General features: G+C 50.7%; 1 protein-coding gene and 1 long non-coding RNA gene across 3 annotated transcripts in view; both read left to right on the top strand.

Moving 5' to 3' along the window:
* LOC113887211 overlaps window positions 1–3,474 on the top strand; it is a 90,096-nt gene extending 86,622 nt beyond the window's left edge. The window contains exon 9 of the long non-coding RNA XR_003509668.1: window positions 1,943–3,474. This is a non-coding gene — a long non-coding RNA (uncharacterized LOC113887211). The remainder of the gene's footprint in view (window positions 1–1,942) is intronic.
* Window positions 3,475–7,494: 4,020 nt separating this feature from the next.
* LONRF3 (LON peptidase N-terminal domain and ring finger 3) overlaps window positions 7,495–23,797 on the top strand; it is a 39,249-nt gene continuing 22,946 nt past the window's right edge. Inside the window, exons 1-6 of one of the 2 annotated variants that reach the window (XM_027533205.1) lie at window positions 7,495–8,430; window positions 11,017–11,135; window positions 14,668–14,790; window positions 18,913–19,068; window positions 21,222–21,486; window positions 22,237–22,327. In XM_027533205.1, coding sequence (XP_027389006.1) covers window positions 7,614–8,430; window positions 11,017–11,135; window positions 14,668–14,790; window positions 18,913–19,068; window positions 21,222–21,486; window positions 22,237–22,327 — 1,571 coding nt within the window. In that variant the 5' untranslated portion in view covers window positions 7,495–7,613. The remainder of the gene's footprint in view (window positions 8,431–11,016; window positions 11,136–14,667; window positions 14,791–18,912; window positions 19,069–21,221; window positions 21,487–22,236; window positions 22,328–23,797) is intronic. The other variant, XM_027533204.1, reaches the window with a different exon arrangement.

Here is a 23,797-nt window from a genome sequence, read left to right as displayed (position 1 = left end):
CTCAAAGAGGTTAATTAGCTTTCCCAATATCAAATAGCCAGATTTTGAATCCAGAAACTTTGAGTTCATGATCCAAACCCTGGTTCTAATCATCGCTCAGTTCTGCCAGAGTTTCAGATAAGGACACTATCAACAGAGTGAGAAGCAGCCCATGGAATGGGAGAAAATATTTATAAATCACATATTTGAGAGGGGATTGATATCCAGGATACACAGAAAACACTTAAAACTCAACAACAAACAACCCAGTTTTTTTCATTCTTTTTTTAAATTGAGATATAGTTGATATACATTATATGTTTCAGATGTACAATACAGTGATTCACAATTTTTACAAATTATTCTTCATTTATAGTTATTATAAAATATTGGCTATATTCCCTATGTTGTATTATATATGTCCTTGTAGCTTATCTTATACCTAATAGTTTGTGCCCCTTAATCCCCTACTCCTATGTTGCCCTTCCTCTTTCCCTTTCCTCACTGGTATCCACTAGTTTATATCTGTGACTCTGCTTTTTTTGGTTATATTCACTAGTTGGTATTTTTTAGATTCCACATATAAGTGAGATCATACAGTACTCATTTTTCTCTGTCTGACTTATTTCACTTATCACAATACCCTCTAATTCCATCCACCTTGTTGCAAATGGCAAAATTTCATTCAGCCACATACAATCTTATTTTAAAATAGGAAAACACTTAATAGACAAGTCTTCTAAGAAGATATACAAATGGCCAATAAGCACATGGAAAGATGCTCAAATCACTAATCACTGCTGCTGCTGCTGCTGCTAAGTCACTTCAGTTGTGTCTGACTCTGTGTGACCCCTTAGACAGCTGCCCACCAGGCTTCCCCATCCCTGTGATTCTCCAGGCAAGAATACTGGAGTGGGTTGCTGTTTCCTTCTCTAATGCGTGAAAGTGAAAAGTGAAAGTGAAGTCGCTCAGTCGAGTCCGACCGACTCTTAGCGACCCCATGGACTGCAGCCTACCAGGCTCCTCCACGGTGGAATTTTCCAGGCAAGAGTACTGGAGTGGGGTGCCATTGCCTTCTCCCACTAATCACTAGGTAAACGCAAATCAAAATTGCAATGCTATGCCACCTCACACCCCCTAGGGTGGCTATTATAAAAAAGAAAACAACAGAAAATAACAAATGTTGGCAAGGTATGGAGCAATTGGAACCCTTATGCATTGCTGGTAGGAGCCACTGTGGAAAATAGTATAGTGGATCCTCAAAAACATTAAAAATAGAATTACTGTACATCCAGCAATTCCACTTCTAGGTATATATATCCAAAGGAAGTAAAAGCAGGGTCTGGAAGAGATATTTGATACTTGTGTTCATAGCAGTATTATTTACAACAGTCAAAATGTGGAAATAATCCAAGTGTCCACTGATGGATAAATGAATATACATACAACAGATTATTTTTTGGCCTTTAAAAGGAAGAAAATTTTGACACATGCTACAACATGAATAAACAATGAGCTTATTATACTAAGTGAAATAAGCCAGTCCCAAAAGGACAAATACCACAGGATTCCACTTATTTGAGATACTGAGAGTTGTCAAATTCACAGAGACAGAAAGTCAAATGGTGGTTTCCAGGGCTGGAGGGAGTGGGGAATGGGGTGGTTATTTAATGAGGACAGAGTTCTGGCTTTGCAAAATGAAAAAAGTGTTCTGGAGATGGGTGGTGGCAATGGTTGCATAAGGATATGAATGAACTTAATACTGAACTGTATGCCTAAAAATAACTAAAATGGTCAATTTTGCATTTTGTATATTTTACCACAATTTATAAAAGAAGATCCAAGCCTAATTTTAACCATTTCCCAGTCCTGCCCAAGGCTTCTGATATTTTCCTTCTGATGAATGCTTGCTGCTTTCCCTCCAGATAACCTCCCTTTTCTTTCTTTTTCCTCCTGACACTAGACTGCTCTCTACCAAGATCTCCAGAGCCTCACATCGGTCAGTGCCCCCAAAGAGGCAGAGTCCGGCTTCAGGCCTCTAGCCTTCTCTCTTTTGGGGAAGAAAATACCTCTACTCCGAAGGCAGCCAGCACATATTTTACTCACAACAGTCAGCAGATGGCTGTGGATCCCAGGAATCACATCAGGACAAAGCTCGCTGTGCATTTTCCATCACTGGTAGCTATCCCAACAGTGACGTGGGGCATCGTTATTAATAGGTGAAGGACAAAGAGAGAGGGGAAGTGGCTTGGGTTGAGTCACACAGCAAAGTTAGAACTCCCAACTCCCAGCAACTGGCCTCACCCTGGGCTCTATCCCGCACACCTGGCAGCTCCAGAGACTTTCTCCTTTTCGTACTCTGGGCCATGAACTCTCTGGTTAACCAAGAGGGTCCAACTTGTCTTGCAGAGAAATGAAGCAAAATCTTCCTTGGGACGGTATATTGTGGTCTTCCTGTTTCTATTGATTGGCAGGAAACTGAGTGCCCCCTACTTACTGAATGACCTTGAACACATCATTGAAAGTCCCTGGACCCTCAGGTTTCCCTTCAGTAAAGTGTAGAAAAGAGTTATTGGTGCCTACCCCAGAGAAGCTGTGGATGAGCTAGGGAGAGGATCGGTGTACCCTTATCCAATTTATTCTGCATTATCCTTTACGCGGGTGAACTTCCCGGCTGAGCATAATCACATGGGTGGGCTTTAAAAATACAAATTCCTGGGCGTTGACCAACCTGGCTTACTTGGATGTCTTCTCTGTTCTCCTGGCCAAGTGGCCCCCAGTATGAAGGGAACCCCCTCGAGTTGAGCAGTGGGGTGGTCTTTAACCTTTCTGTTTAAATCCTCTCGACTCAGCTTAAACGAACCTTTGCTAGGACATGGGAGACATTGCGTTCTGTTTCAAGCTCCCCCTTGGACTCCCTGTTCTCCCAATTTTGGCACTTCTCACATACTGCTTGTTATTTTTACTTAACTGTTTCAAATCTTTGCCTCTTATTTCCTCAGTTAGCTATCAGAGGATAAAAACAGTGTCCTGCCCTTCTCTTTTGACCCCCCAAAATGCCAGCTCCATTAGCACTTAGTACCTCTTCAATAAATATTTGTTGAATGGCAGATCTTGTAATTCGGAAATCTGAAATCATTTCTTATTTATTTGGGAGGGGTTCTGTGTCCTTTGGAAGCTTTCTGGTCACATGGAAAGAACTTTAAACAAAGAGGCAAGAGCCCTAGCTTCCAATCTTGGCACTGTCACAAACTCCCATTGTGACCTGCAACAAGTCGCCTGCCTTCTCTAGCCCTCGGTCCCTCACTTGAGAAACCAGGACTGATATATAAGTTTCTTTCAGCTCTGGATTTTTTTCACTACTGTGGTTAGCCAGGGGCAGCCTTTGTCGTGTCAACGTCCTTAATGTCTACCATGCCTTTTTTTTTTTTTTCCTGTAAGAAGTATGTCATTGATGGATCACTCCCAGTTTATAAAATGAGAAACTCAACTAAAGAACAAGTAAATACTTTGGCCAAGCTTCCACCCCTAGTGTGTGTGTGTGGGGAGGGGATGCGGGGCAGGGGTTGCTCATTCCTCACTGCAGCTCCCTGGCTACGGCTGGATTCTTCCCTTCCAGAGCTGTTACTAGTCTTTCCCAAGTGTAGGACTGCCCACCCTCTTTGTGAACAATCCAGGGCCAAGGTGTGACATAGACCAGCTGGGTTTCCTCTTGTCCCTCTGCTCACTGCTATCTAGGGCCAGAATGTCCACTGCAATGTTCAGTACGATCTGTTTCCATGTTGTTCCCTGAGGAGGAGATGAAGGACATGAGGCCAGTCCTTGCCCCCTAGCCAGCATGGGGAAAGCTGTGCTACCATATGTAAGGGAAGCCCTGGGAGCCAAGTGCCTGGTTCAGAGAAGATGCTCAACAAATTTGTTAAAAGAGGTGAAAACTGTCAACGTTTTAACTTTTTAATTTTAAGGAAGGGAAAGCCTTTCTTCAATGAAATCATCCCCGAAGCTCACTAGGTGAAACTGGTGAATGCCCAGTTGCCCCAGTTGAGGGGAGCTGGAGTCAAGCCCTGCCTGCTCTCTCCTCTGGGCCCCAGAGAGGATCCTCAGAGCTCAGGTGGGAAACTTGCTGTGAGTAAGCTGAAAAGAAGGGACAGATCAATTCGTGGGCTTTTTCCTGGTTAACCTTAGCTAGGAGGGGATCCTGGCCAAAAAAAATAAAATAAAATTGGAAGTTTGAAGGATCCAGCCCTCTAAAGAGAATATTCGCATCTGAAAAAGAGTCATCCATTTCTCCTCTCTCCTTAGCGTCATCAAGTTCTAGGAACTTCAGTTATTAAGGGCAGAGGAGAAGAAGTTTTGAGTAGATTTGTTTAAGTTGGTTCACCAATGAATATCAATGGAATTGTTTAAACAAAGAAGGAAAGAGAAGCATTGTGGTAATGTTTTCCAGTGTTTAATAGAAACCCATTTGGTGTCATCCTGCAGGCAGTCTTGATTTGAAAATACAATGTAAAACTCTCATGGAGTCTGGTGAGTGGATGGTTCTGCCTTTTGCACCATTGCTCCCTGTAGTTTGAACAATCCTAACTTCATGGTTAGCCATGGGCACCCACAGCTGCCCAGAGGGGCTACCTAATGAGAGCATCTCTATTCCAAGTCTGCAGGCCTGCCTGACTTGGCCTTCTCCTTGTCTCTCCACCCATGACAGGTAAGGGAGGGAAGCCAACTCAGGGGATGCTGACTTGTCAAGGTGGTCCAGGGAACAAAGCACACCCCAAATCTGCATCCGGAAGACAATTTTGGATAACCAATATCTAGTTTTAAAACTTGTCAAAGAGATATAATTCTTGAATTAAGAGGTTTTCATTATTATCCATCTCATGGCCCTTTCATATGAATCTCTTTACCTGCCCCACAGACTATCCCACCTCACAGGTGCCAGAAGAGGCAAGCAGATAATTAATACTGGGAATCCTGCTACAGACTGTGTCCTCCACCTGAATTCATATGTTGAAACATAATCCCCCATGTGATGGTATTTAGAGATGCAGCCTTTGAGAGGTGATTAGGTCATGAGGCTGGAGCCCTCATGAATGTGATTCGTGCACTTAGAAAAGACCTCACAGAGATCCTTGCCCTTTCCACCATGTGAAGTTAGCACAAAGACAACTGGCTTGAGTCAGGACAATGATTCTTACCAGACGGTGGATCTGCCAGCACTTTGATCTTGGACTTCCCAGCCTCCATAAATGAATTTCTCTATAAGAAATACTTCTTTTATTTGTAAACCACCCAGTCTATGACATTGTGTAATAGCAGCCTGAACAGACTAAGATGGACCCCATTGAATAGCAGGGGAAACTGAAAGATAAAAGGAGCTCCCCTTAGACAGCAAGTCAAGAGGAGCCCCAGATTCTCCACAATTGCCTGGCACAGACCTCTCCTCTGCCTCCTGGCCAGTCCCCTGACTTCCCTAGCTTCAAAATCTGGCTCAAGCCTGACCTTGAAAAAGAGGACAGCCATCTAATCACCTGCCCTTCCACAAGTACTGCTGACTTCACCCCCTTGTCCAAGCCACCACCTCCTGTAGCATCTGGACTAGTCTTTTGTACTTAATTAGTTGAGTCGGGTATCATGACATCTAGTCTTAGGATAGAAGGCACTCAAGGTTCAAGGGGAACTTGGTCATTAGGACCAAGAGCTTGTCAAGGTAAGACCTTGTGGGAGGACTGGCCCAAAGTCTCACATCAAGTTATGACAAAGCCAGGGCTGCTAGCCAAGTTTTCCTATGTGTGCCTTCTTGGCTATATCCTGAGTTCCTCGGTTTCTTTTCTTGGTCCCCTCCTGCTATGTGCCCGTGTCTCTTCTCCCGTTTGACCCTCTCCCCCTGAACTGTCTCAGAGGGAGACTCTAAGGATTGCTGCACAGTACCTGTTCTCTGGGACCTTGGGGTTGACTCAAGGGGGATTAAAGAGTGGAAACAGACATAGCCTGGATGGATCCTGTGGTTCTTAGCTCCGCAACATCACCTGTCGTTCTTGACATTGGTTCAGAAGCCAAAACGTTGCCTCTCAGAGTCTTAGATCACTTACCCAAGGTCATTCAGCTCAGAAACGGCCATAGCAGAAGCCCATTGTATGTCCTCAGGCCTATGGGACAGCACTCTTCCCCAGACACCGCTCCAGGCAATATCCAGGGCACGATGACTCCCGAGGCGCACTGAGCCAGAAGCGAGCCCAGACCCCCACCTCCCTGCTCGGTGTAGCGGGACCCCAGGGGAAGTGCGTTATTCCTTTAAGTCTCTGAGCCTGTCTGCTTATTTGTGCTTTTGGCTCCCTTCCGAAGTGTGGGGGCGGGAGGGAGACACAGTGTGGGCGGTTCACTCTGGCCTTCTGCAAGTAAGCGGGGCACCCTCGACACAGTAAGCCAAGCACTTAGGCTGTGCGCAGCCCCCTGTCCCCCCCCCCCCCCCACCCCACTGTGACGTGCCAGTGTCAGAACTCTCCGTTCTGGAGCAGCGGACCTGGAGGCAGCTGAGCCGGCCGCTGGAGCGCGCCGGGACTCGCAGACTTTCTCCTGAGCCGCGCTCTGGGTTCCTGTCTTCCCCTCGCGGTTCTCCCACGCCCCCAGAATACCCACTGACCCAGCAGGCCTTGTGCTCGCGGCCGCGCCCATCCAGCCAGTGGCCCCCAGGGCCTGGGCGCCGGCCGCCCGCCCAGGCGCAGGTTCCATCGCTGGAGGGGAGAGAGGTGAAGAAGCAGGGCGCGCGGGGGGCCTCCTCCCGGTCCGGGCCGGCTAGCGCATCTTCTCCGCTTGTTCTTTCCGCTCTGCGAGCGCAGCCAAAGTGCTGAGCCCGCCGGGCCCGCTGCTCGGAGTCACTCGCAGCACAGGAGACCAAGCGCCCTCGGATAACCACACTTACTACCTTTGGGGGATTCCCTGGGGAAGGTGGCCGGGGACCCCGCATGAGAGGAGCTGGGGCAGGGACCCAGGTGAAGGGCTGCCCCGAACACTCCCAAGGTGCTTCCCTTCGCAGACAGCCGCTGTCGCCCCTGGGAGCGCAAACCTCCTAAGAACCTAAAGACCTGGAGGACTGTGCTTCTCGAGCGGGGAGGGGGCAGTTAGTGAGCGGCTGGCGGAGACCTGTTTGCTGACGGCTTTGGAGGTGGGATGGAGTAGGGTTTGGAGACGGAGAAGCCCAAGAGTAGACACTGGTGCTTTTTGTTGTTGTTGTTTCTTCTTCTTCTTCACTTTTCCAAAAAGGAACCACATCGCGAGGGGAGAAATAAGACAGAGTGTAAACACAAACAACCGCAAAAAGAAGCCAAGAAAAGCGAAGCCAAAAGAAGCAAGCGCAACACTGTTACAAAACTGTCTGGTTTTGTAACAATCGCCCCGCCGCCGGCCAATGAGCGGCGAGGCGGCGCATCACGTGGTGCCGTTTTATATAACACTTTGCTGAGACAAGACAGTTATTAGGCGGCGCGGGGCGGCCGGCATGGAGCTCGCGGAGGCGCGGCAGGGACCGGCGCGCGGCAGAGCGGCGGCGGTGGCAGCCCCGATTCCCTCCAGCCGCCGCTCCCAGCTCCGCGTTCCCGGCCCCTAGACGCCTCTTCTCCACGCGTGTCCCTCTCCCTATGGATTCATTTCAGGCTGGACAGATGCTGAGCTTGCCCGCCGAGCTCGGCAGCAACAACTTAGAGCTGGAGGAACCGGCAGCATCAGCGGCCCGCGGAGACACGGGCCCCCACCCGGAGGCGGCTGCAGAAGGCCCCGCACCTCTACCGACTCGGCCGCCAGAGCAGGAGCAGCCTCCGAGGGCCTCGACGCCGGAGTGCAAAGTCCTGCTCACGCAGGCCGACGCCCTGGCGTCTGGGGGGCGCCTCCGAGAAGCCCTCGAGGTGTACCGACAGCTCTCCGAGCGGCAGCAGTTGGTGGCCGAGCAGCTGGAGCAGCTGGTGCGCTGCCTGGCCGAGAACGTCCCGCAAGCCGAGGAGCCGGCGCCGGAGCCCCCAGACGGGAGCCGCGCTGGGAGCTGTGCGCTGGCGGCGGAAGAAGCAGGGGCGGTGACAGCCGCCGAGGCCACCGAGGTGTGGGATGGCTTCAAGTGCCGGAAGTGCCATGGATTTCTCTCAGACCCCGTGTCCTTGTCCTGCGGCCACACCTTTTGTAAACTGTGCCTGGAACGCGGGCGGGCAGCCGATCGGCGCTGTGCGCTCTGCGGCGTCAAACTCTCCGCGTTGATGGTGACCACCGGGCGGGCGCGCGGGACCCGGCGGGCTGGGCAGCAGGCGCCGCCGCCGCTGCGGGTCAACGTGGTGCTCAGTGGCCTCCTTGGCAAGTTGTTCCCGGGCCCAGCTCGGGCGTCGCAACTCCGGCACGAGGGCAACCGGCTGTACCGCGAGCGCCAGGTGGAGGCGGCCCTGCTGAAGTACAACGAGGCAGTTAGGCTGGGTGAGCCCACCGTACCGCCGGGGCCGGGGCGGGCCGGGGCTGGATCCGGGAGGGGAGCTGAGGGTGACTCCGGCGGAGGAGGGCGCGCAGACCGTGGGATGGACCGCGACTGGAGTGGGGGCGGGGAACTCTGGAGTTCCCTCTCCGACTTTTTCTCTGTGTCTGCCCCTTTTCTGGGTCTCTGTGTGTCTCCCTGCTCTTCGTCTTATGTCTCCTGTGAGCTCGTGTGTTCCTGCGTGTCTCAGTCCCTGCTTCTCTTTGTGTCACTCTGTTTCCTCTGTCTTTTCCTTTCTCTCCGCATCTTTGTCACTCTGGCTCTTGGTTGGTGTCACCGTCTCTGTTTCTCGGGCTCGCCTTCTCCTTCTCCCTCTGCGTGCCGCAGCCCCTCTTACACCTGCCCGCACCTTGCAAATCGGGAGGTGAACTTCGCACCCTTCCCACTGGCGCGCCGGGGCCCCTGCGCTCCAGACTGCCGGGGATGTTCTGTCGGCGCCTGTGTCTGCCGCTCCCTCCCGGTCCGGGGCCGCCCTGCCGGCCGGGAGTTGTCCCTTCCGGGGCCGCGGTGGGGTGGGTCCGGCATGGAATTAGGTCAGGAGAGCACTGGTTGCATAAGGGCCGCGAGCGGCCCGGGCCGGGCGGCCCCTCCTCCGCGCGGGCGGGCGGGATTGTGTAACGGCTGAGGTAACCGAAGTGGGCCACGCTCGCCTCGGAAACCATCCCGGGAGCGTGTGCGGGCGGGGGGGGAGGCGGCGGGCAGGAGCTCTCGCGCCCCGCTGCCCTGTGACTCATTGTCACCGCTTCCTATCACACGGTCCTCGGCTGAAATAGATGCCCTCCCCGTCCCCCCTCCCGCGCCGCCTGCCCGCAGCCTGCGCCCTCGCTTCGAACCCTAGCCCTCCAGCCCAGAGGGCGACGGGCCAGGCGACGGCTCAGGGATCCCTGAGGACACTGGACTGACTGCCAAGGGGACCGCCTCTGCCCAGCTTTTCCGTGCCGCCTGAGGATGGGTGGGTGGGCTCTGCGGCCTCAAGGGCAAAGTGGGCAGCCCCACGCCGCTGGCCGCACTAGGGCGCCTGAGTTCCCTTAGGCAACGACTACCCCAACCCCCCACGTCTGGACCCAGGAAGTGGCCGCCCAGCGACGAGCGACGGGTATTGCCCAGCTCGGGCCGGCTGCCAGGAGCTCAGCGGTGGGGCGCGGTGTCTGGCGAGGCGTGCCAGGGAGAAGGCGACAGGGTTGGGCAGACAGGGTTCTGGGATCCGAGGGTGCCCTGAGCCCTGCTTGGACGGTGAAGGAGGGGATGGGCTGCAGTCTCCACGTGTTGAATCTTCACCCGACCTTGCAACAGGTAATGGGGGAGGGGGAAGAATGAAGGTGGACTGGGGAACACTGGCACCCCCCAACCCCCGACGCATGTGCCCAAACAGAGCACCTTGTCAGCTGCCACCAGGCTGGCTTCTGCTGCAGGAAATGAACAGAGGAGGCTGTAAACTCTTAACTGATGTCTGTAGGGAAGAGCAGGGCAGTATGAAGGAGACAGGTAGAGCCTGCTGAAGCCCAGATCTCAAAGGAAGGTTCCATTCCTGATCGAATCCAGGTCTCCGGCATTGCCGGCGGATTCTTTACCAGCTGAGCCACAAGGAAAGCCCCAGCTGCCCCTTAAGAGCCAGGAAAGCCCTTTCCTTCCCTCTTCCTCCTCTGTCTTGGTTACTGTCACCACTTTTCCCTGGGGGTTCATCCTTGGACCACCAGAGAATCCAGGGGCCTCCCCAACAAAGAGTATCGTTGTGCTAGAAAGTGGCCAGTCTCTCTTTCTATTATTTTAAGTGCTATACTGTACTTCAGAAAAAAAGGAACCTGTCTCTTACCCCAGATTCAAAGTCTGTCAAGGTAGCAATGACTCTACCAGCTAGCTAGGCTTTGAGCAGATGCCTTCAGCTCTCAAACTTGATTTTCCTTGAAGATTGGGTTGCTTGAACCAGATGATCTCTAAAGGCCTTTCCAGCCCTGGGTCTACCGATTTAGAGTATTGATGAGAGCCAACCTCACTTTATTCCCAGAAGCCTTGTTCCAGCCCATTCATATCTGCCCATCTATAATGAGATGATGGAGCCTTGCAAATGCATTTCTGTTTTCTTAAGAGAAACTTCATATGTGTTGGGGTTTGTAGACAAAGATGTTGCTGATAAGACTAACTTGGACTTGTCTTCCTGGTGGCAAGAATGGGGATCACATCCAGCCACCACCTTCTCCCTCTCCCCTGGCCTGTTTCCTTGTGGGCAATACCTCACTCAGAAGCTAGGCTGCCAGTTCCTAGCCACAGCCATGAAGCAGGGCGCCAGAATTTGCTCTGTGTCAGAACTGCTAATCACTACTGACCCCACAGGCCCTCTAAGGAACTGCTTGAGAGAGGGGGGATAATGACTTCTTTACAGTTGGGAAAGCTCAGACCCAGAGTGGCTGGGGGTGTGGTAGGCAGGGCAATACTAGGGCTGGAGATTAAGTTTACTCTTTTGGGTCCTTACTAGAGAAGTCCTAGATAACTTGCCATTTTGCTCAAGGTTTTTTTTCCTCTCATTTTGGCAGCTCCAAATGACCATTTGCTTTACAGCAACCGGTCTCAAATTTATTTCACCTTGGAGTCTCATGAGGACGCATTGCATGATGCCGAAATAGCATGTAAGCTCCGCCCCATGGGGTTTAAGGTGAGTGTGGGATGAGAAGGATGGGAAGGAATTGTAGTGAGGACAGGAAGTGGCAGGGAGGACTGCCACTGGGGGTGGGGGGAAGCGGTGGGTAGGGGCACTAGAGCGCACTCAGAGCAGGGGAAAGGCTCTTCACAGGAGCTGGTGGGGCAGTCCCTTGACAAAGGGTGACTTAGGGGTCTGCGAGAGAGATGAGTTCTGTCCCAATTTTATCTTAGACTGATGACTTGCAAAGCAGCCTGGAATTTGTGATTCTTTAGAACTTGAACTTGGGAGCCAGACTGCCCGAGTTTCTGTCCTAGCCCTGCTACTTTTACTAGCTGTGTGGCCTTGGCCAAATTACTTAACCTCCTTGTGCTTCATCTCCTCACCTATAAAATGAAGATATTCAAAGCATCTACTTAACAGGGGGAGACTACCTGTTGTGAGGACTACATGAGCTAATGCAGGCAGATACTTAGAACAATGCCCGGCATATAGCATTGTATGTATTTGCCAACATCAGCATCATCACCATTATTTTCCCATGACACTAGAGAGAGGAGGGGAAGAGAAACATTGCAGTTTGGTTCTGCCATCTTAAGTCCTTAATGTAGTCAGTCAGCCTGCTGCTTTCCCTAAACATGTAGGTCACATGAGGGTGTGGGGTGGGAGTGGGGAGGGGAGAAAGACAGGTTCAGCCTCTCTCAAGATGCCAGGATGCACAATGTCACTTCCTGCATCTGTGTCCGGCCTCCTTCAGGACTAGCCTTCAGCCACATGTCTATAGTTGGTTTAGAAGATTAGATTTGAGCCTGGACTCTATACCTGCAAGCTGAGTGACCATGGGGAAGTCACTTCACTCTCAGAACCCTAGGCGTCCTTGTTTGCAAAACATAGATCTTGCTCTCTGCCGTAATCACCTTGCAGGGGGGCAGTGCTGGTTCCAGGTCAGCTTGACCAAGAGTCTGTTCTGTGAACCATAACATTGGGTTTTGGTGTAGTGCTCTCTCTACGCAGCCCCAGGATGATGTCCCAGGATGATGTCCTCTGAAACCCACTTCATCCAAGGCCAAGTCCATAATCCCTTATCTGAATCCCATAGGGCTGGATATGTTCAGAATCCAGAATGTTTCCAATTTCACTAAGACCAGGTATCAGCTCCGGACAGTGCCCCATAGTCAAACACAATAATATTTCTGCAGCATATTACATGAAAATTCACACTAAATGGGAAGAAGACTGTAACACATATCGTTTTAGATCAAGATTTGCCACCTAATGACTTTTGATGTCAAGCCTATGAAAATGTTGGATTATCAGCCTTTTTTTTGGATTTGGGGAACTTCAGATAAAACACTGGGGAGCTGCATACTGGGGTCATTAATGTCAGAGTGAATCTCATACTCTTTCATAAGAAAGTTTTCATGCGTGATGATAGATTAGTATATCCTCTTTCCCAAGGAACACGTTTACGGTTTATTCAAACTCATCAATGTCTTAACCAAAAGGAACTTCACTGGGAGTATTTCAGGCCTTGTAGCAGTGCAGGCCAGTGAGCTACCTGGGGTTAAGAGGACGTCTCTTGTAACTGTTTTTGCTCCCATTCTAAACCATATCGGGGCAGGGACCTCGATAGTGCAGTGGGAAACAGGGCTAAGTAAGCAGTGGACCATTTTGGATGAAATGGGAAAAGTGACTTACCCAGTGAAGGAAGAGTTGGTGAAAATATTAAACAGAAGTTCATTTTCCCTAAGTGCTGGGTTAAGCAGAGAGGCAGTGATGATAGAACTTTATGGACTTGGGAATTGAAGGAAGACTGGAACTGATGCTTCTGATTCAAAGCCACCTCACACCCCAGTTTATGGATTTCCCACCATTTCTTTATGCAACGCTCCTATGAGAGGTGTTCACTTCATTCATCCCTATTCCAGCCACCCAGCCAGGGCTGGAACTCTCCTGCAAGCGTGACAACTGAGCTGGCTGCCCTGAGCAGGTGGAGTATATGGGTTGCTACTTGGTGTGATTGGTCAGATCCCCAAAACTGCCAGTCTCCCAGCACTTAACACCCTCTAGCCACCTTGAAATGTCAGGCAGGCCTTTCTCCAGAGGGCTCTGGCAAGCACTGCTGGGAGCATCCAGCTCCAGAAGGAGGGGGAGGGCACAATTCGAGGAGAGGCCCCCAAGAGGCTTGGAGCAGGGGCCACTGCTCAAGAAGGCAGATTCTGGCTGGCTCCTGTAAGCCAGGCCCAAGCCAGGAGGCACCAGGGCCCACAGAGGCATGTCTGAAGGGGAGGTCCATGTATTAGAGTGCCCAGCAGCCACAACCCGGATTGTTGCCTTCCCTAAGTTAGACTCGGGGTCAGCATGTAGGCAAAGGCCTGGGGAGCAGGCCACTGAGGGGCAGCCTCTAAGCCAAGCTGCCAGGCATGGAGAGAAGACAACCCTCTTCTCACTTCTCTTCTTTCTCCCCCATCTTCCCCAGGATGCTCCTCTCCTACCCTTTAAGGGTTCTCCCCCAGGGCAGTTTGACTTGGACCCTGAGAAACACTAAAATTTCTTATACGATTTCAAGATGTGGTGAGGGAGCAGACATGAGCTGAGTTCACTGGAGCCAAAGCATTTGTGCAGCCCCTGGTTAGCGTTCAGAAGGGCTTGGTGGGGAAGCTCCCAGTGCTAGTTCCAGCTTTGCCACTAGCTGCCTTCAAGGTCTTAGAGAGGTCACATGGCTTGGCTCACTTGGGCCTCCTCTAATAAGTGATCACTGAGTGTGGGTGGTCACTCAGCCAGTAACATGGACTAGGTCTCTGCTTGACAGACTGGTTAACAGGAAGGCCCATCCAGGCAGGTCCTGAAAGCTGGTTAGTGTGACCTCAGATGGGAGTTCTTGCTACATCTGATGCCTCCTCCAATACAATCGTGGGGCAGGGGGTGGGGGGTGGTGGTAGTATGGCACAGTGGTTGTGAATCTGGTCTTCTATATCAGTCATTCCCAGGCTGTCAATCTGATTCCACAATTTTCCAGCCAGGTTACTTCAGGCAAGTCACTTCTCTGGGTCTCAGTTTTATTTTCTTGAAAATGGGCTTCAGAACAATTGCCTACACCAGCAGTCCCCAACCTATTTGGCACCAGGGACTGGTTTCATGGAAGACAAATTTTCCACAGATGTTGGGGGGTGTGGGGGGAGATGGTTTGGGAATGGTTCAAGTGCACTACATTTATTATGCTGCCACTGATCTGACAGGAGAAGGAGCTCAGGCAGAAATGCGAGTGATGGGGAGCATCTGTAAATATGGATGAAGCTTTGCTTGCTCGCCTGCCGCTCACCTCCTAATGTGTGGCCCAGTTCCTAACAGGCCACAGACTGGTACCGGTACAGTGGCCTAGGGGTTGGAGAGCCCTGGCTTACACAATAAGGCTGTGGATAACATAGTCCTTTTAAAGCCCTCACATGACAGTGAACACCCAGGAAGTAATTTAGCTGATGTTATGAATGATAGCAATGTCAAGAGGTGGAGAAGAATGGGACTGAATGTTCATGTTTTCTTCCAGGCACACTTCAGAAAAGCGCAAGCCTTAGCCACCCTTGGCAAGGTGGAGGAAGCGCTAAGAGAGTTTCTATATTGTGTATCCCTCGATGGAAGGAACAAAAGAGCAAGAGCTGAAGCCCAAAGGGTGAGTTGAGATGACGTCAGGTCCAGCTGCCCAATGGGCTTCCAGCCCTCTGTCCTCTCCAGGGCAGGGAGTGAGGGAACTGTGCTCCCTAGGGTTGGGGGTCCAGAGTGGATGGTTTCCTGGGTTAAGGGGACAGGAGCAAGACACAGGTGCCAGTTGATGACCCAGAAACACCATCCTTTTGGCACATACAATCAGATTGAGCAGTTCTTACATTTCTGTAGGAGCCTGTGAGGAATGTGCTTGATTCTTTGACTCAGGGTCTGGGTGGTCAGTAAGAATACAAACAAAAAAAATAAAACCAAATAAGTTAACGTGGAGATGGAGGCCCACGGAGGAGACTCCAGCTGTTGGCCAGAGATCCCGGGTGTGAGGCAGTTTTAGAACTTTCCTTGGGCTGAGTCACAGCTTCACCAGCCACACAGGGTGGCCAGCTCCTCACAAGGGGTGTTGGGTCCCATCTGCCTTGCCATATGCAGAACTGCAACCTTCAGCTTCTTTGCTAGAAATGAAACACATATGTGATATAAGTTGGGGACCATTACACTATAATCCAATCATCCCAACTCTTGAGTCGCTGGAGGATGTGGTTGTTATTTTTTTTTTTTTAACTGCATGAGATACTAGGCACATTAGTGAATGCTCAAGCAACCTCAATTCGTAGACTTTGTTTCTTATTGTTCTGCAGTGTGCTCTCTCAGTGTCTGGCTCGTTGGCCTGGCAATGGGATGTTGACAGTCAGTGGGGACTTCTGCTATGCTTGTGCCCCACCCCCTGTTCACCACCGCGCCCTAGGTGCCTCTGTCCCAGGGTGCTTTGGCAGAGCAGTGGATGAAGAAAGGGAGCAAGAGACAGGACTGGTTTCTGAAGGCTCCAGAAAGGAATCTTCAGCAAAATCATTGAACTAGGAGCAGCTGAGCACCGGAGGTTCTGGGAAGTTACTTTGGGCTGGTTAGTAGGAGCTAACCAGCTGTTGGCTGGTGGCAGGGAATTGCTCCAAGCTGTGGACCCTTCCCCAAATCTTAACTGTAGTCCACAGTGTGAGTAATAGTAATAATGACTAGCATTTATTGAGCGTTTCTTGTGCACTGGGCACTGTTCTGTGGACTTTATGGGGAAGCTATAATTAAATCCCCACAACGTCCCTATGAGAGTAGGTACTATCATTTATCCCTATGTTACAGATGAAACAGATGAGGAAGCTGAGGCTTGGTGCCTTTCCTGAGGTCATGAACCTAATGATCGGTGGAAGAGCAACCAAACCCAACTCCTCCTGCTTCCAGAGTCTGCCTTGTGAGCTGCTCCACTATCCTACTGGCCCGGGAGGCTGAGTCAGGAGTCTCAGCACCCACTGCTGAGACTGGGGGAGAGGAGCAGTGGGGTTATCCAGCTCTGGGATGTATGCACAAAGGTGGTTAGAAGAACAGAGTATGCAAAGACCAACAGAGGCAGGTGTGGATCTGGGAGACAGTGATTTCTTTACTCTCATTTGTCCATTTCCCAGTTGGCCTGAGAGGCTCTTGGTGTCATCATTTGGGTTGATCCTCTTTCCCACCCACTTTATAGACCACCTAGTATCATTTCCCAGGTGGCTGAGTGGTAAAGAATCGGCCTGCCAATGCAGGAGATGCAGGTTCGATCCCTGGGTTGGGAAGATTCCCTGGAGGAGAAATGACAACCCACCCCAGTATTCTTGCCTGGGGAATCCTATGGACAGAGGAGCCTAACAGGCTACAGCCCATGGGATCAAGAAGAGTTGGACACGACTGAAACGACTTAGCATGTAAGCATGCATGCAGTGTCATTTCCACAGCTGCCTTAATGGGATGGGGCAAGAACTGTGCTAAGCTCTGGAGACCCAAAGAGGCATAAGCCACAGTCTCAGGCCTCCAGGACCTTACACTCTTGCACTGGTTCTATAATGTGATATAAATGCCAGATAATACAATCGAACATTTGCCTGTGATGAGTGTTCCAGAGTTCTGAAGCTAAGGTGAGAATTTAGAGGCGAATTTCGACGGCGGGAGTTGAGGACATGGCACTTAGTTAAGAACGCTGAGGACCCTCTGTGCTTGTTTGCTGGGTTGTTCCCCTCTCCAGGGATAAAGATGTGACAGAGATGGTCCAGGTTCACTTGCCATGAATTAGCTGCCCTTGTCACTTACAGGCCTGGGTTTCTTTTTAATGTTTGTCTTTACTTCAGATTCTTTTTGGACTTCTTGGCCCACTTGGGCCTTTTCAAGGCTGACGCTGAAGTGAAGTTGACTTCCATTAGTATGTGGAATGCTCATTTTCACTGAGAGTTGACCCCAACTTTTGTTTTCCAAGGCCACTGGGAAGGCCTTCAATGAGGTCTTAGGTAGCGGAAGAGGAAGCTCAGTGCTGCTGTTCCTTTGCCTAGTTTCCTTCGAGCTTCCCTCTCTGCCTCGCTTCCCCTCCCACCACACTCTGCCCTCGTATCCTTGTACCTGGGGGTTTCCCTATGGCTTGCTACTTCTCTCTGGGGGAGAATTCCAGGGGGGAGTGCTTCAGAGGTGGTTCCTGGTGGGTCACTCAGAGCCCCCTGAGAGCCCAGTTTGGCTCCAGTAAAGGAGGAGTCTCTGAAAGCTGGCATTTACAGCCCTGGTCAGTGTGAGAACCTCCCATCTCATTCCTACACCAACTTAGAATTGGAAGGAAACAGAGACATCTGTCATCTGGGGACTTTGGGCCTGAACCCTAGGCATCTCTCTGGGCCCTAGGATGGCTAGTGTCTTAACTCAGTTCCGTCCAGTGTGATGAGTATTTACTGGACATTAGTCGTGTGCCCTCCAGAAACAGAGCATCTGTAGAGAGCAAGACTTACATTTGCAATGCAATTTGAGGCTAACACCAGACTGGGGAGGGTGAGGCACTATCTTCTGGTGCAGTTGAGAACACGGAATGATGGGAGAGATCAGAGAGACTGGAGGAAGAGAAGATGGGAGACCTGGAGCTGAGCCTTGAAGGATGAGCAAGGCTTAGCCACATGGAAAGTGCTGGCATCAGAAGAAACATCATGAGGAACTGCTGGGGCCCAGTAAGGAAGGAAATCAAACTGGAGAGAGTTTGATCCCAGTTTCGGTCAGATTCCCCTGATCAGTTAATACCCTGTTCCCTAGAGGAAGGGGTAGGGCACCCTTTAGTTGGTCTCAGCAGAAAACATGTGAATATATTTTAGAAGCAAGTGACCTGCCTTCCTGGGTTATGTGTTACATACAAAAATACCTATGTATACAGATAATTGGCACTTTATCACAGGAGAGAACTGAAGCAAGGATGCGGGCGGTTGATGGGGCAGCCTCCACTAGATCATGCATCTTTGACTCCCAGTCCCTTCTGGATCTTTTATCTGCCCCACCCCCATTCCCAGCTTATCCAGTTGCAAAGGAAGCCAACCATAGACTAGACCAGCCTGCCGCCCCCCACCTCCACCCCAATCATGAAGTGACTTGACATTCTCTGGAAAGTGAAGGCTAGAAAGTAGGAAGAGAGGCTGGGAGAAGAGGGAAGAAGACTTGGCTCTGCTTTTACAAACACATCACTGCTGAAGGGATTCAAGATCCAGGGCTGATGGTCGGGGAGGAGAGGCAGGACAGGCAGACAGGGAGGGAAGAAATACAGAGGAACCTTGGTGACATTTGTTGCCTTCTACCCAGGGGGGCATCTCGGACACGACTCCAGGTCCCCCAGCTGATGTTGGGCTCCTGCCTTCTCCTCGGCCTCTTTCCTCCTAGACAGGTTTTGAAATCCCCCTGCAGATCTTTCTGTGGAAGGGTAGCAGCAGAGTGGTGTAACTGGCTAGGGAGACAAAGGCAGATCTGTAGTGCCTTTTCAAAATTCAGATTCCTGGCCACACTTCAGACCCAGGGGAGCCAGGCATGGGAACTTGGAACCTGGAAGTCTCATAAACTTCCCAGGTGATTCTGATGAGCCGAAGGAGGATCCCTGCCCCACTGTGTTGGGGTCTTTGGTCCAAGGCTTCCTCCCTGGGGTTTTGCCCCACAAGCTGTACCCTTTGTCCCTTCCTGCCCTCCCACCCCTGCCCTTCACCCAAGCACCTGTAGAAACTTAAGTAGTGAAGTCTTCTGTTTTATGTCCCAGCTTCTCCTTAGTTTCTTTACACCATCATTCCCGGGGGCCTCTCAGGAACATTCTCCCGATATACTGAAGCTGTTGGCACCTCACCTTAGATTAAAGGAACACGTAGAGTCATTGGCTACTGAAGGCACCATCCATAATCTACCAAAGTTGTCACAGGTAAAACTCCACTCACCCAGCTCGCTCCTGATGCTTCATTTGGCTGTTTTGTGGGCAAACATGGAGAGTAAGCCCTCACCCTCCTACTTTGTTTGGTTCCCGAGAAAGAAGAAATAGAGTTGCTAGTGGCTGTCTTCTTTGCTGAAAGGCTATTTAAAGATAAAACTGGATTTCAGGCAGGGGCCCAGGTTGATGATTTATTATGTTCAATTTTCAATTCTTTATCAGGTCCAGTTGAGAGAGGTGACAGAACTAGGAAGGCCCACTTCCCCAGGAGCCATTCGGTTGGGGTGAGCTTAGGGGCAGAGCCTGGGAAGAGGGCCTGACAGCCCCTCCTGTCCTACTTTTTGTTTGTTCAAGCTGCTGGTCTTTGAGTACCAGCTGAGTTCCTTGTGCAAAGACATCTCCATTTGATCCCCAAGTGGAGGTCATTTCATATTCCTGCACTGTGTCTTACACGTAAGTAGACTTCCAGCACATATGTGGAGCCGGGGAGAGGGAAGCAACTTAGAAAGTGTTAACTTTCTGGGATTTGAGTCTTTGAAAACCATGGTCTCCAGGCCCCAACTTTCCAAGCAGAGGGCAAGCGGGCAGAAGCTGGGGCTCAGAAGCACAGATACGTAGACAGAGGCGGGCTCTGAAGATCTAGGCAGCTCGAAGCACCTGCCTGCGTGCTATCCATGCCCTGTGTTCCTCCCCTGTGTGTGAGCCCTAGGCTCTCCATGGCTTCTTGGTTCTCTGACAGGTGAAAATCTTATATTTCCCTGACCTCTTTCCCTGCTCTGGAGAATGAACAAAATGCAGTGCCTGACTCAAAAAGGCTGGGTGGTGGGGGCGGGGGGGGTGATGGGCAGAACTTAGAGTATATCCTGAAATCAAAGCAGTGCTACATGCTAAGTCACTCAGTCGTGTCCAACTCTTTGCGACCCCATGGACTGTAGCCAGCCAGTCTCCTCTGTCCATGGGATCCCTCCTGGGGATCTTCCCCACCCAGGGATCAAAGCTGCATCTCTTATGTCTCCTGCGTTGGCAGGCGGGTTCTTTACCACTAGCACCACCTACATTTCAATACTTCTTTGAGATCATTATTACCGAATTGAGAACCATAATACTGAACCCAAGTGCCTGGAGTGACTTCTAATTGCAGCCCAATTAGAAATGAAGAAAAAAAGCACCCCTGGCTTTCTTGTATGACGAAGCTGAGGAGTAGGGACTGGGTTTCTACCCAAACTTTGCCTTGCAAAGCACTGTTCTGTGTAGACTCTGACAAGGGCTCATGGAAAGCTGAGGATGCGGCAGTGCCATAGTGCTGATAAAACCCTGAACTCCCCAGGTTAGAGACTCAGAAAAGTCTTTTCCTCCTCACCTCATCATTTTCTCCCAGCTGTGCACTCCCCATTTTTCATCTATCTACCAGGGTTTTTTTTGTTTTTGTTTTTTTTTTTTTTATTGGAGTTGGAGGGAACACAACAATCTGAACATTTTGACCCATACACTTTGAATGTAGAGAGAGGGGTTCTCCACGTAAAACTGCATAAACACTTTGTCATTGGATTTTTTTTTTCTCCTGGACAAAAATTCTTGAAAAGGCTAGAGATGTTATTGATCATTTTGCCAGATGATCTTGTCTCTTTTTCAGACTTTTTGCCCAAAATCTAGTGAAAGGATTCATTTGTTCCTAGTTCCTTTGACCAGTATAACATAGCTCTGGAGTGTGAGGGCATTTGGTAGGCCTGTGAACACACCTGCACCAGAACCTTCCCGAAAGTTCTTTGGAAGCTGGATGTGGGACTGGAGGATGGCTGGGAATGGCAGTGAGGGTGAGAGGAAGGGCCGAGTGGCAGGATCTACCCTCACTGCACTGCATGCCTTGGTGTCCCTCAGGTGGTGACTGGGGACTGACTGGAGAGGAGTGGAGACCGGCACTGCACTTGGCATCTTGCCTTCACTGCTGCCCAAGGACTGTCTCCCTGCATGCCTTACTCTGCCCCATCTGGGCCTTCTGTGCCCTATGACTGCCGCCCAGTTAAGCTACCTGTCCTCTACATGGTCAGGACTGGGCAGTGTTTTCTCCTCGTCCCTTCTGGAGACAATTATCAGAGGACAATGTTGGGCCCCAGTAGATTCTGATGTTTGGCTCTTTCTTCCTCCAGGAAACGCCCGAGCGCCCACATTGTTCCAGTCAGGAGGGGGCAGCAGCCAGGGGCCAGGGGGGCAGCCTGATGAACCCAGTCACAGTGACAGGGGATGGGCCGCAGGACCACACGGAAGACTCGGTTGGAGCAGAGGAGGAGAAGGGGGTCGCTGCCTCTTCCCAAGCTGCCTCCATTAAGACTGGCAAATGCCAGGAGAAGAAAAGGAAGCACTGCCAAATTGAACCCCAAGACCCAGAGAGGCCTAATAAAGCGTCTAAGCCAGGTGCAGACTCTACCCAGGGAGTTGGGGGCTTGGAAGGGAGCCCGGGCTCAGCAGTGTGTGGAGGCTTCTACCCTCCACACGATGGCTCCTCTGCTCTGCCACTTCTAGGGTGGCTGTGGGGTTTCTGTGAGAGCAAGCAGTTCCTAGCATCCTGCCAGTGCCCCATATGAATTATAAGGGAAAGCCACGGCTTATGGGCAAGCATAGTGTCAAGTAATGACATCTCACGCCCTTGATGGTGTCACTTCCTTCCAGGCCAGCCTCTCTGCACCCCCTTCCCCATTCTGGGGAAGTCAGACCCGGGCAGTTCCATCACGCCTCATCCTGCTCGTTCCCAGTCGTGTCCCCGTAGGTAGGCATCTGAGAAGCAGCAGCTGCAGCTTGGTATCTTTCCAAGAGTGGCTGCCAGTGCCAAGATTCAGTGTCAGCTATGAAGGCCTGGCTCAGTCCGTGGAGTCGTTGCAGCTGTTTGTCAAGAGTGAGGTGCCTGTTCCATTTAAATGAAGCCCCCCCCAGGGCTCCCAGACAATCCCTGACCTACACATTTCTTTCTTTGGGGCTGCTGGAAGCCTCCACATGCCTGTATCAGGGTACCCCATTCTCAGTGGCTCACTTGGCCACTAAATCAATTCTCGGGGAGGTGATGAGAGTGGCTGACTGAAAAAAAATATTTGGGTTCTTTGGCCTTAGAAGTGCTGTCTTGTGACACCAAGGTTGGTTCCCCTCTGACTTCTGCTCTCTACATCACAGATCCTTCCACTGACCCCAGGGCCAGGCCTGCGCTCAGTGTCCCGCTGGCATCTTTTGACGCCTCTGACCTTGAATGCTCCCTCTGTATGAGGTATGTGAGGTGCCCTGTCGCTTACTGCCCGAGAGGTCTTCCCCTCTGGTGTCTGCACCTCTCTGCTAGTGACCTATGGCTTGGTTGGTTAGCACAGAAAAGCATGCTTCTAACAAAATGGAAGTCACGTTGACTGTCACACGGGTGAGCTTGTGTCCCTTGTTTACGGATCACATGCCCCGCACTCCTGCCTTGGAAATACCTAGAGAGCACGAAGGAAACTGTCTACTCAGAGGTCAAACGGACAGTCCACAGGCTGGATGTCTTTTGTTCAGGCCTCATGGGATTTGGGAGGTTGTTGTTAAGGTGAATGTTTAGAGACAGGACACTCACTCCAGTTGGTCATGGCCCCCCTCCCTTGGCCACTGCCTTCCTCACACATTTGCATCACTTTCCTGGCCTCTATTTAAGTTTGGGACCCTGGAACTAATTTCTACTGGCTACTAGATCAAGATCTCAAAGCATGAGTGCCAGTGTCAGCCTCACAGGCCTATTCTCTGGAAGCCAAGGAGAGGGCTGGACTCATTTTTGGTCTATACCTGCCTGCGCAGTGGTCAGTAGTGGGCATGTAGGACTTGGCTAAGAGTCTCTCCTCCACCTACTGCCACATTGTCTCAACTTTCTCAGATCTCTAGAGATACATGCCTCCCCCCACCCCCACCCCGAAACATATACAAATAGGAAACTGCTGCAGTCATGGTCTGCAAAAACAAATGACTTTCACTTGTTTCATTTCACAACCCTGGCTTTGTGGCTAAGAGGAGGTCTCCAAAAACAGATGGCCTGGGTTTCCACCCAGGCTGTGCCACTTATTGGCTGTTTGACCTGGAGCAAGTGACTTTCTCCACCACTGTTTTCTCATCAGTAAAACAGAGAACAGTGGTACCTGTTCTATGGTGTTGTTATGATTAATTGCAAAAATCTATTTGAGACACTTAGAAGAGTGCCTGACATATAGTCAGTACTCAGTAAATGTTAACTTTTTTTTCTAGACCAGAGGTTCTTTAGCTTTAGGTCCATTGACCCCTGAGGGGGTTCTGTGTATGGATTCTAGTAGATCTAGGAATTCCCTGATGTTATATGTAAAAGTATGTGTGTGTGTGTAAGAGAGAGAGAGAGTTTTCCAGGACAAGGTCCACAGCTTTCAGTAGATTCTCAAATGTGCCTTCCCCTTGGCAAAAGAGCTCTAAAAGGAGGCTGAGACATTTGCACAAAAGTTGTTAAGATGCCTGAACCAAGACAAGAGATGTCAAGGAACATCTTTTGGTCCAGCCAACGGAGGCCCCTCAGATGTCTTCTTGCCCTTTACAAGTACATATGCCTTCCATGTCAATCCCAGGCATTTGTCACTGCTCAAAGTGACTTTTCTTGTCCTCTGAATAAAAATGAGTAAGGCAGCTGTTACCTGAACACGTACTTTTCCTTTTTTTCTCTCTCTCTCAAAAAAAAAAAAAAAAAAAAAGAATTGTC

This window comes from Bos indicus x Bos taurus, chromosome X (genome assembly GCF_003369695.1).
Source record: "Bos indicus x Bos taurus breed Angus x Brahman F1 hybrid chromosome X, Bos_hybrid_MaternalHap_v2.0, whole genome shotgun sequence".
NCBI classification, from domain to species: domain Eukaryota; kingdom Metazoa; phylum Chordata; class Mammalia; order Artiodactyla; family Bovidae; genus Bos; species Bos indicus x Bos taurus.
This window is presented reverse-complemented; position numbering and strand designations above follow the sequence as displayed.